This window comes from Lissotriton helveticus, chromosome 7 (genome assembly GCF_964261635.1).
Source record: "Lissotriton helveticus chromosome 7, aLisHel1.1, whole genome shotgun sequence".
Lineage (NCBI taxonomy): Eukaryota > Metazoa > Chordata > Amphibia > Caudata > Salamandridae > Lissotriton > Lissotriton helveticus.
Window position 1 is genome coordinate 20,315,608 of NC_136068.1, and position 12,897 is coordinate 20,328,504.

The window sequence follows — 12,897 nt, forward strand, 5'->3', positions numbered from 1 at the left end:
CCATAGAAGGGCATTACCTGAGCTCCCCATCTGATGAGGTCCGTGTAGGAGGGCGTAGTGTGACATGGTGTCAAATGCTGCAGAGAGGTTGAGGAGGATCAGCGCTGCTGTCTCTCCCTGATCTAGGAGATATTAGATGCCATCTGTGGCTGAGATTAGTGTGGTTTATGTGCTGTGATAGATCCAGGAGGTTGTTGATCTCTAGGTGATTGGAGAGTTGTCTGTTTATTGTTTTCTCCAGGACTGTAGCCAGGAATGGGAGCAGGGAGATAGACCGGTAGTTCTTGAATTCTTCTGTCTCAGTGCTATTTTTTGAACAGAGGTTTTTCTTCTGCGTGTTTCAATCCTTCTGGGAAGGAGGCAGAGGTGATGGATGAGCTGCGGATGGTGGTGAGTTCCTTACTGATGGAGTTGCTCCCCAGGTTGAACATGTGGTGGATGGGGGCAGTGGTCTCTGGGTGCTCCAGATTGAATGAAGCTCATGATGGTAGCGGTGGTTTGCGTGGTTAGTTGATCCCACGTAGTGATTATAGTATTTAAGGTGGAGTTGCTGCTGTTGAGGAATTGTCACTGGATGGTTATGGGTTAAAGTGTTCCTAGATGGTGGCTCTTTTGTTGTAATAGAAGTCTGCGAGGATGTCACAGACCTCCTGCAAGGCTGTTACAGTGCTCTCTGATGCTGAGGGGGAGGTGAACTCTTTGATGATGCTAAGGAGATCCTTGCTATGGTTGGAGCTACCTCCGAGGTGGGCGGCTAGGGCTTCAATTTGTCATTTTTGAGGCATATCTGATATTTATTTAGAGCCATTTTGAAGTTGACTCGGTCGCTGGGATTCTTCCTAGTCATTTGCAATTGCATTTGGAAGCTTTTATTCAGGAGTAAACCAGCTGGCGTGTTTTCAGAATCTGCCTTGTTTTGCGGATTTGAAGGGTGCGACTATTTCAGCACATTCGGTGACCCAAGTGTTGAAATGTTGGACGGCTACCTTGAGGTTGGCGGTGGTGTCCGAGGGAAGGTGTTGATAGATTTTCCATTACCTTGCTCCAACTCTTATGGGCCTTGCTGGTCTAGGTGTTGTCAGTTTTGGGGGTGGTGAAGTTGGAGAAGTGGAGGAGTGAGTGGTCAGACCAGGTGATCTCCGTGGTGTGGCTGTATTTGAATCTGTTGCTGGCTGTGAATATCGGATCCAGAGTGTGTCCAGCTATGTACAAGGTTAAATAACAGAAATGCTGGTTTCGATTTTCCTACATGTTACTTATCCATTGTAATATGTTTTTCTTATTTTAATAATAGGATATTATATTTTAACATTCATCATTACCTCTTATGTAATATTGTAGTACTATTTCTTATGGTTATAACAGGAAATTACAACCAGACGGCCTTGTAAAAAAATATTAAGAAAGAAAATGAGGGTAAATTGTAATTTTAAACTTAAAGCCCCACCTGAGTGTTCGTAATGAGGACATATTGAAGGAAAAACAGACACTCTTGTTGTATCACATTGGAGACTCAGGATCATAATGTATAGGAAATGTGTAAATTATCTATGGTTAATGTAATGAGGCTTATATATAGTACTCTAGGAGGAATTCTCAAGTCTATTTTAGTGTTCAATAAACATATGTCAGAATGGCTTTGATTTACATATTAAATTACATCAGTTAGATGTAAATTTGATAAGATATAATTTAAATAAAACCTGAGACATGTCAGATATGTGTGTGAATGCAGCTGGGTCGGAGACCCACGAGTCTGCGTCTATCTCTTAATGTCCCTTTCATGTGCCATGTCAAAATATCCACAACTTGTCATCTTTACAAAATGGTGTAAGATTAAATAATAGTGGATAGGTCATGAAACAGTGGACACAGACAATACCAAACATTACAGAAGTAGGTGAGAAGAAAAAGGTGAAACCTGGTTTGAAAAGTAAAAATGCTCATAAGAGTGATGAAGACTGCCCTTCCAATGAGAGATGTGTAATGTCCATTAAACGGATAAGGAAGCTGCAGCTTGGAAAGATAGTTGATATTGCAGTAATATACTTTCTGACTCAGTAATTGTAGTGAAGGAACTAGAAGGTAGCCTTAAGTGAGCTGGGATGGAAAGGCCTTTGAACAAGACACAAATTTAGTGTTGTCTCAAGACAAACAATTGCAAGGTCATTGTCAATTGTCAATGAATTGACATACAAGGATCCACAGAACTCAGAGCCAGTCAAAAATATAGGTCAAGAGCAATGTCAGTGGATGGAGGAGAATGAAAGTTTACTCTCTGTCTATTAAAGATTCAAAAAAGATGAGGAAGCCTTGGCCACACGCTTGTCAGGCTTCATTGAAGGATGTGGAGTGTTATGTACAATACATCCATTCACAAAAAGTGGTCACATATTGCACAGCGACTTTTAAAAATAGAAAAACACTTTGCAAACTGACACACGTGCCAATGCGTCTGTTCATAAAATTCCGAATTGTAGTGGGACACAAACAAACCTACCTCATCAATATTCATGTGGTAGGTCGCATATTGCAAATCATGATGATTGGGGGATATCACAGGGATGGTAGCCTACTGCGTAGTCAGTAAATCTTTTAAAATGCAGTCTGCGTTTCTTGAATACAAAAGCAGATTTAAAAATAATTTTATTCCCAGTTTGTTGACCATGGTGTCTGGGGGGATCTCCTACTCCCTACTTATTTACATTTACAAAGGGGAAAAGGGTCAGCAGGGGACCTGTTAGATTTTGAAATGTATTCTCATCCCAACTTGGGAGTTGGTGACTTTTCAATGTTTTGCAACAGGACTTTGGTAGCAAAACATTGATTCACACCTTAGGAAATAGGTATTTAGAAGGGACGCCCTACACATGCCCCATCCAGATAGCGATTCATGATACCTTTCTGAACTCATTTTGTGATTCGGTAACTTCCCTTCCTTCTCACATTGTCTGCAAAGAAGGCTTGGGTCTGCCATGTTCTATAAGGATCAAAGGTGCAGAAAAGGTCCTGAAAGGCTGGATTATTGTTACCCAGTACTAAGGGCGAAGGTAAATGTGACTGGGCCTCTATTGCTATTGGTGACTTAGAACTGTGCTAGATATCCAATGCTGTTACCTTCCTAGGTGTAACTATTTAAAGTCATTAAATCATTGGTACAATAAATGTTGGCCAAGTGGACATTCATGGGCTGTGGTTTGTTTTTGAATGGTCAATATTTGACCTCATACTCTCCAGTCATACCATTAAGTCCTGCGGATATGCTGAAATCTGTCCCCCAAAAACATTTGAATAGCTGTGTATCTGATTCTAGGCTCAGGGTATGCTTGGATCTTTTCTGGGTTTTACTGTGGTGGTTTTCACAAAGTAAGATGGCAGCATGGGGATAAAACCATCTTGAGAGGAGGAGGAGCTACGCTAGCAACCAAGATGGCCGCATAAGCTCCCGGCTCCGTCGACCTCCGTCGCTGGCGGACCTATCCTGAAATTCATCCTGACCTCCCGCCCGACTCCCGTGTGTCTGAACCATTGCTGAGCCCAGGGGGGCAATCCCGGAGTTTTTATCGCTCTGATTGACGAAGTTACACCGTCTTTCATTTCTGGGCCTACTCCAGTGTGTGAGCCGGGGCCTCGAGTACTGACCCAGCCGGGTTTCAGTTGAAAAACATCGGCCGCGGGTACCAGACGGAGTCCGGTCTCATCGGAGTGAAACTTCTTCTCGATCCTGGTGGTAGTCTTTGGTCCCGGCGAATACTAGACAGACGGCGACGAGACGTGATTGCTGCGGTGGGTGGGGGGCCAGGTCCCGGGGACCCTGTTGCGTCCCTCGGGGTCCGCGGGTGGGGCTCCCGCTCGCGGCACCGTTGTACAGAGCGCCAAGCCTACAAGTCGCCCGTCGCCTCCGTCCATCCCACTCCTGTTTGTTTCCCCGGAGAAGCCGGCCTCCGGGGTTAAGGACCTGCGCTATTATCGTACAAGCGGAGATGGATCGGACGATGTGTGGACCAACACTGGGGACCGTAATGGCCGCCATCGGGGCTTTTCACCTGCAAATGGAGGCTGCTCTCCACAAATTGACTGTAAGCATCGAGACTGTGTGTTTGAGACCGGACTCCAGCCCTGTGTCGGACCTGCAACATACAGTAACCCCCGCGAAGCTTGCTCTAACTCGAGAGGAGAGCCCCGAACATAATCAAGACCTGGTGCCATTTGTCTATACACGAATACAGCGGTACGTTCCTGGAGCCCCTGAACAACTAGCAAGATCGGCAGAGTCATCGCCCGCGCAGGACTCATTTCTTCCTTCGCTTCTGGAGACTTCCATTAATATTTTTTGGACTGACTTTCGTGTATCCGGTATACTTCGAGACTTAAAATTTTTGACCCTTTCAGGATGTATTGGTCTCCTTTTCTACAACGTTTTGACTCTTTTGCTACTATGTTGGTCCTACTGGATGGGGTTTGTGCGATGGATCGTAAGGGCCAGGGCTGAATTTTACTTTCTGAGTTCGGTACAGTGACTTTCTTTTGGCTCTGCTGGGTTGTGTCCGTGAGCGTAGTGGCCAGATGGAAGTCTGATTGTCTGGGTTTGGTACACTGGCTATGTTTGATAAGGGATCTGCTGCCTCTGTGGTGCCGGGGGTTGAGCGGGAAGTTCTTTTCTCTTTCTGTGACTCCCCTATCTGTTTGCTTATTAGTCTGCTTTAATTCGTTTAGTACGACGGTAGGGGAGGTCTGCTTTTGGCGGGGGGGAGGGGAGTCCGGGAGCCCGTATTGCATTGTATGACATTTCCTCCTCCATCTTTTCCCTTCCTTGGGGTTTAGTTTAGTGGGCGACAGGCACGCTGCTAGTGGGGTTAGGTCGTAGCCATCTGCAGGGGTGCACGGTGGGGGGCTGAGTTTCTTTTTATTTTTCCTTTATTTTGTTCTATGACCTTTCTTTTCCCTTTTCCCTTCTTCACAAGAGATGTGGCATATTCTCCTGAGCCTTCTTTTCCTCATATCCGGGTGTCGAGTGTCCGATCTTCATATCCTGTATCCTGGGTGGGCGGGTTCCGAGGATGTTTGCTTAAGGTTATCTGTACCGTATTGTTTTGCCCAGCTCTAAGCTGGTATTGTGGACTTTCGGATGCCTATAATTGTTGTATATTTCCTTAACTCATTTGCCCGTTCACCCCTACAATATGTTCCTCTAAATGACACCCGATATGTATAATTCTACTCTTGTGTTATAATCAATAAAAATATATATAAATAAAAAACATCTTGAGAGGTGACACTTTGATACTGTGTGATGAGGTCTATTATTCATCATGTGGTAGTGTGTTGCCTCACCTAGCATTGCTTCACAAAAGGCAATGCTTCAGTGCTGAGAACAACCTTTACAACGGAAACCCTAACAACTCGGTACCATTACAACGCAGTTTTTAGAACGAAAGTCGTTACAACGACTTTCGCTGGAGGGCGCTCTAGGATAGGGAATAGTTTAATTTACTATCCAACACCTTCCCTACTATCCACGGGGACTGGAGTTGGAATAGTAAATTAAACTATTCACTATCCAGCGCCCCCAACGCAAGTCGTTGTGCCGACTTGCGTTGAAAAACCTGCGTTGTAACGGTACGCGTGGTAATACCACGCGTTGTACCGTCATACATCCCTTCAGTGCACTATTGAAACACTAACTTGTCCCTTGTCTCTGCTCTTCTGCCAGTGCTGGTCTTCAGCATGTATCTGCCAGATTCCATGACCTGAAGTAAAACTCTTGGGAATCTCAGCTGCTGTCTGCTGTCAGAGGGCATCTTTACTAAAGGCTGTCCACTCGACTGTGGTTTGTTTTATGTCTTGGTAGCTGTGATTCCATCTACACCAGGAGCCTGTTAGGGGTTCCTCATATCTACGGTGAGTTAGACTGTCATACAATGGCTCCGTTCCTTCTGGGGCAATGCCACGTTCTGAGCCACCCATATATAGGGTAAGTATTCCTCCTTGTCCCCACACTCCAAACAGGAAGTTTTGTGATTGGCCAAGAAGCAGAAACCATGTAGGTAATTTGGGTGACAGCTTCCTGTTCCTTCTGGTCATCTAGTGGCTAACTCCTCAGACATGTAGAGAGTGCTGAAAGCTTTGTTGGCCGTTCGGACCTTGCTATTGATGCACCTGGATACTTAAGCTCAAATGCCGTAGCTCTTTATCCAATTTCTAGCCAGTGCGTTTCATGTAGGTTTTAAGAGCCCACATCTGACACCACTGTTAGAAAAGTGAGTCTCTGACTCAAGGTCCTGGGTAATTCTGCAGATCTTTACTGCGGTTTTGTTCAGAGAAGTGTTACAGTCTTTGTATATTACCATATATATCCAATAGCTAAGTCCATGGTTTTCAGGTTTTACTCCAATAAACCCTAGAATTATAACTCATAAATGGGTTGTGTTGTGGTCTCTCTTCATCTGGGTAACATAATATAGTTCATGAGGAAAGGTAGTGGGGTTCTTTCAGCGGACAGAATGATGGTAAAGGTCTGTTATCATGGAAGGAGAGAAAAGAGTGTCATCAGCAAGCTACAGCCAGGTTCTTGTGTCCTTCTCTCCGTTCCCTCGCTGTTGACAAATGGGCAAGGAATATACTCTGTCATCTCCTTTTTCACCATGCCCTGCCACACTTGCCTGGAGGGAAAAAAGCATGCATGGGTGTTGCACCTGACCCTTTCTGTAGAGTCACCCCGAATCTTTTTGCCTTCCTCCTCCCTTTTTTCTGACCTTGTTTTTGTTAGCTTTAGGACTCTGTGCACTTTACCACTTCTAACCAGTGCCTAAGTGCATGTGCTCTCTCCCTAAAACATGGTATAATTGGTTAAAACATGCATGGCATATTTAATTTACTTCTAAGTCCCTACTAAAGTGTACGAGTGTGCCTGCAGCACTGATTGTGCACCCACTTCAGTAGCCCTTTAAACGTGTCTCAGGCCTGTCACTGCAGAGTCTGTGTGTGCAGTTTTAAACTCCCATGTCGACCTGACAAGTGAACATTCTTGCCAGGCTTAAATGTTCCTTTTTAATGCATATAGGTCACCCCTAATGTAGGCACTGGACAGCCTTAAGGGCAGGGTACAGCATATTTTAAAAAAGGACACGTGCTTTTAGGTTTGACATTTCCTGATAGTGAAAAACGACTAACTTTATTTTTCACTACTGCTAGGCTTATCTCGCCCATAGGTTGACATTGGAATTATCTTGATACATTTTAGAAGATTAATTTCCAATTGGGAAAAGATGGGCATTCGAGTTTGGTGTCTCTGACCTCACAATTTAAAATCACACTCTACTTATGGTAAAGTTGGATTTTAAGTTGCAAGACTGAAAATGCCAATTTGCATTTTCTTACTTTTGCCATTCCGTTCGCCTTTCTCTGAATACTTGTCTGAGGTGGGTGACAGCTGGGCTTTGTGCATTCCCTCCAGACTGTCACACACAAAGGGAGTTTAGATGTGACTGATCGGCCCTCAACATCCGATTGGCCATCCTATGCAGGATGGGATGAAGGAGCTGACACTAACACCTGAATGGGATCTGCCTGTCATCACATTCAAGGGCTGCATACCGCTCGGTAGTGAATCTGGAGTTAAGACAGGAAGGGCTGGGGCCCTGTACACTTCAAAGACCTCTCTTTGAAGTCCCCCCACTTCAGAGGCACAATTGTGTATAAGTACTGGACTTCAGACCCATCACTTCAGCGCACGTCTGGACCTGAGGACATTCTGACAGGAATTAAGACTGGTGTGCTGCTGAAAGGACCGTCACTCTGCTGGACTCTGCTGGACTTTGCCGGACTTCTGCTCTGCTGCACCTGCCCTGCTGCCTGCTGCCGCTGCCCTCCTTGCCCAGGAGTGAGAAGGACTGGAGCTGCATTTCTACATCCCCAGAACCAAAGTGACTCCAAGGGCTTGCCTCCTGTTCTGAAGTCTCAGGAACATCAAAGACTTCCAACAACCCTGCTGCACTAACTCTGAGTCTTACCCTGCCAAGTGTTGCCAATCCAGTTCTGGGCCCTTGGAGGTGGGTTTTCTGTGTTGCATCTACCAAAATCCACAGATCACTATTGTTGCACCGATCAGAACATACGCATCTCCCCTCAACGCATCGCCACTGCAGCTGAGGAAAAAGACATTGCATTTCTGGCTGCATGGGTGGAAAACAACACTTCACCTACATCTGCAGGGGATGACGATGATGCATCTCGATTTGTGCGGCTCAGAACCAATGCATCTCCTAGATTCAGATGGATCAACAACGGCGCACCACCGCCTCTTCTCCATGCATCAAGCCCTGCTGTGTCTACAAGATTGGTCCCTGTGTCCGACCCGCACTCCGTCGCAGTCAGCATGAACTTTTGAATGCGACCCAGTCAAGTGTGACCAGATAGCCCCATGTGGCACCTCATGCTTTTAAGCACTATATTTACAGATGTTCTTTAAAAACTCATAACTCTGGTTCTGCTTATTGAATTTTTGTCATATTGGCCTAGTTTTGTTCAATACATTAAGCCCTGTTTTTCTAACCCGGTGTGGCATAATGTTGTGTGGTGTTTTCACCTTTTTGTTTTACTGTTTTAAGTGTTGCACAAATACTTTACACATTCCCTGTTAAATTAAGCCAGACAGCTCTGTGCCAAGCTACCAGAGGGTGGACATAGGTTAATTTAGGGTGTGTATCTGACTTACCCAGACTAAGATTGGGGTCCCGACTTGGACAGGGTGAATGCCTCTGATAACTAGAGACCCAATTTTTAACAGAAGGTTAGGAAGCTGCCGTCATGTCCAACTAACCTCAAAGACCAGCCCTTCAACTGGCCTCAACGGAGGAGTTGGGTTTCTTCCCGTGAGTCCAAAGTGTGATATCAGATAAGTATATCTCACTACCCAGCCCATTTTAGCCGCGTGGCTTGCAAAGAGCCAATTAGCCTGTATGTGCCATAAGGACCCATGTGTGGAGCCATACAGAAACATATAGAAACCATTCAGAAATGTACCTTTTACAGCTATGAAGACAGAGGCATTGGAAGTCTTTCCGGTGGCTGGATTACGAGTCACACAGGTGTAGTTTCCCTCATCTTTAGAAGACACTCTGAAGACAGATAGCTGCATTTTGTGGAAAGTTAAACTGGTGTTATTTATAAACCATTCATATGTGTCTATCTCTGGAACAGACCGTGTGTAGCAGTTTAAAGAGAAACTCTCCCCTGCTTCTAGGATCTGAGTTCCTGAGGGGTCGATCCTTGTGTCCTCTGGCCCATCTGTGAATGAACAGAAAATAAATGTAGCTCTGAGGACAGTGACAGAGAACAAAAATGAGAGGAGCAAAAACTATGAACTCTGAGTTTACTTACAGGAAACAGCCAGAGTCTGCGGGTCACTCGTGATGTTACTGATGGGGTTACTGGCTTTACACTGATAGATCCCGGAGTCCAATCGGGTAACATTGGTGATTCTTAGGGTTCGGTTGTCTTTAGACAGGTGAGTCCTGGAGTTATTAATCAGAAGATGTTGTCTATCAAAGAACCATTGAATTCTTTCAGCTGCCCCTGAGGTATTACAGGTCACTGTTACTGTATCTTTATATTCCACCGGCCGTAGGTTGGTCATTGTTACAGTAGGTTTAGTTACAAGTGCTGGAATCAAAATACAAAAGCAAGGTGTTAATATGTGTGTGTTCACCTCTGGGGAGGCGAGAAAAGGGTTTAAAGCAGCTCAGTGTGTGGCTGTGTCCATGTGTCTGCTGACTCTTTGTGATATGGCTACATGGGTGGCACCTGTTTGTAGATCTACTGGTGGATAAACCATCACAACAAGCCTCCAAAATTGCCTCCTCTGAAGATGCAACTTCATCTAAGGGGAAGTAGGAGTTACATCAGCATTGTTCTATACTCAGCATCCACCCCTTTTTCAGCCCCATTCTCTACGTCCCATTGAAACGATGACTCTGATGGAATCCCAGAAGGATGAAGCGCCCTCTCCAGAGCCAAAATGACCACAAACACCCTATCCACACTGCTGACCTCTTTGATACCTCTCCTGAAACGTTGAAGCCTGTGCCTTCTCTGTAACAACGGTTCACATGATCTTGTCTCCTGATATCCAACATCTTCACAGAGGCACACACTCTGTGACTGAATTTCCTGAAAGACCTAGAAGACCTATTTTATTTTACACTCCGAACATTCTTCTGCATGTATGTTCTCAGTTACTACTGCCCAGAGGAATACCCTGAAACCCTAATTTTTTATTTAACTATTTAGTTCTACATATATAGCCCTTGACTTCTTCTCCACTACCCGGCCAAGCATACCTGGGTGGATCTGGGTGTGGTATTCTGCTGTACTTTGTAGAAGAATATTGCCTCTAGACACTGATCTAGCATCTTTACATCAGGTGCAGCCACCATTTTGGTTTGACTCAGTTAAAGTTATCAATGGCTCATAGTTCGGAGGGGTATATGTTCCACGTCTGCCACATGCAACACTCGGTTAAGCTTCACCCCTAAGAGCGGAGGGCCGCGGCACCCAAAGTGCTGAGGTCTTCTTTTAAATTTGGGACTGGCGACACTTAACTCTTTATAACTTTCTTTCTACAAAAAGTATCCAGATTAAATTTGCATCCTTTTTCCACACATGTTCATGTTGGAGATTATAAAGGTAGTCAGAGTTTGCTATTTACTATGTAGGGGCTTAAGAAAATCACCAACATATGGCAAATCATTTTTGTCTGAAAACAAAATGGGAAAAAGCAATATGCAAGAACATTATAGAATAAGGTTTGATGTGTTTAGGGTGACATCTGTCCAGATGTTTTCTTCTCTAACTTTCTGCACTGATCTGTAAAGTAAAATATAGTGTGAACTGCAAGGCTTTCAGGGACTGTAGATGAGAGAAGAAGATTGTGAAGATATGGCCGATATGGATTTCAGGTATGTGGATGAGACACTCAGACTGTGAAGATATTGCTGATATGGCTTTCAAGGAATACAGATGAGAGACAAAGACTGAAATGATATGGCTTTCAGGTATGTAGATGAGATGCATACTGTGAAGATATTGCCAAACTGACTATACGGAATGAAGATGAGAGGCGCAGACTTTGAAGATATGGCTGATACGTCTATCAGGAATGTAGGTGAGAGACACAGACTGTGTAGATATGGCCGATATGGCTTTCAGGAATGTAGATGAGAGATGCAGTCTGTGAAGATGTGGCCGATATGGCTTTCAAGGAATATACATGAGAGACGCGGACTGAGATAATATGTCTTTCAGGTATGTAGATGGGAGATGAAGACTGTGAAGATGTGAACAATACAGCTTTCCGGAAAATAGATGTGAGACGCAGACCATAAAGATGTGTCTAATACAGCTGCCAGGAAAGTAGATAAGAGACGCAGACCTTGAAGATATGGCCAATATGGCTTCAGAAATGTAGATGAGAGACACATAATGTGAAGTTATCAGATATGGTTGATATGTCTTTTAAGAATGAAGATGAGAGACGCAGACTGTGAAGATATGGTCGATACAGCTTTCAGGGTATGTAGATGAGAAATGCAGACTGTGAAGACATGGCCGATATGGCTTTCAGGAATGTAGATGAGAGACGCAGAATGTGAAGATATGGCCGATATGGCTTTCAAGAATGTTGATATGAGAACCAGTCTGTGAAGATATGGCAGATATGGCTTTCAGGAATGTAGATGAGAGAAGCAGACTTTGAAGATATGGAAGATACAGCTTCAGGAAATGTAGATGAGAGATGTAGACTGTGAAGATTTGGCCGATACATCTATCAGGAATGTAGATGAGAGACGCAGACCTTTTAAGATATGGCCGATATGGCTTTCAGGAATGTAGATGAGATGCAGACTGTGAAGATATAGCCGAAATGACTATCAGGAATGGAGATTCAGACTGTGAAGATATGGCCAATATGGCCTTCAGAAATGTAGATGAGAGACACGTATTGTGAAGATATGGCAGATACTGCTTTCAGGAATGTAGATGAGAGAAGCAGACCTTGAAGATATGGCCGATATGGCTTTCAGGAAATGTAGATGAGAGACGTAGACTGTGAAGATATGTCGAGTATGGCTTTAGTAATGTAGATGAGAGACGAAGACTGTGAAGATGTGGTCGATATGGCTTTCAAGGAATATACATGAGAGACGCAGACTGTGATGATATGTCTTTCAGGTATGTGGATGGTAGATGAAGACTGTGAAGATGTGGACAGTACAGCTTTCAGGAACATAGATGAGAGACGCAGACAGTAAAGATGTGGCTAATACAGCTTTCAGGAAAGTAGATAAGAGACTCAGACCATGAAGAAATGGCCAATATGGCTTTCAGAAATGTAGATGAGAGACACATACTGTGAAGTTATCAGATATGGTTGATATGTCTTTTAGGAATGAAGATGAGAGATGCAGACTGTGAAGATATGGTTGATACGGCTTTCAGGAACGTAGATGAGAGGGGCAGACTGTGAAGATATGGCAAATATGGATTTCCAGAATGTAGATATGAGAACCAGACTGTGAAGATATGGCATTTATGGCTTTCAGGAAATGAAGATGAGAGATGTAGACTCTGAAGATTTGGCCGATAAGTCTATCAGGAATGTGGATGAGAAACACAGATCTTAAAGATATGGCTGATATGGCTTTCAGGAAATGTAGATGAGAGACGTAGACTGTGAAGATATGTCGAGTATGGCTTTAGTAATGTAGATGAGAGACGAAGACTGTGAAGATGTGGTCTATATGGCTTTCAAGGAATATACATGAGAGACGCAGACTGTGTTGATATGTCTTTCAGGTATGTGGATGGTAGATGAAGACTGTGAAGATGTGGACAATA

At 44.2% G+C, this 12,897-nt stretch overlaps 1 protein-coding gene across 1 annotated transcript in view; it reads right to left on the bottom strand.

The window, feature by feature from the left end:
• Positions 1-12,897, bottom strand: part of LOC144768890 (cell adhesion molecule CEACAM8-like) — a 251,593-nt gene that overhangs the window by 39,981 nt on the left and 198,715 nt on the right. Inside the window, exons 3-4 of the mRNA XM_078652904.1 lie at positions 9,382-9,663; positions 9,025-9,288 (exon numbers count right to left, since the gene is read on the bottom strand). Coding sequence (XP_078509030.1) covers positions 9,025-9,288; positions 9,382-9,663 — 546 coding nt within the window. The remainder of the gene's footprint in view (positions 1-9,024; positions 9,289-9,381; positions 9,664-12,897) is intronic.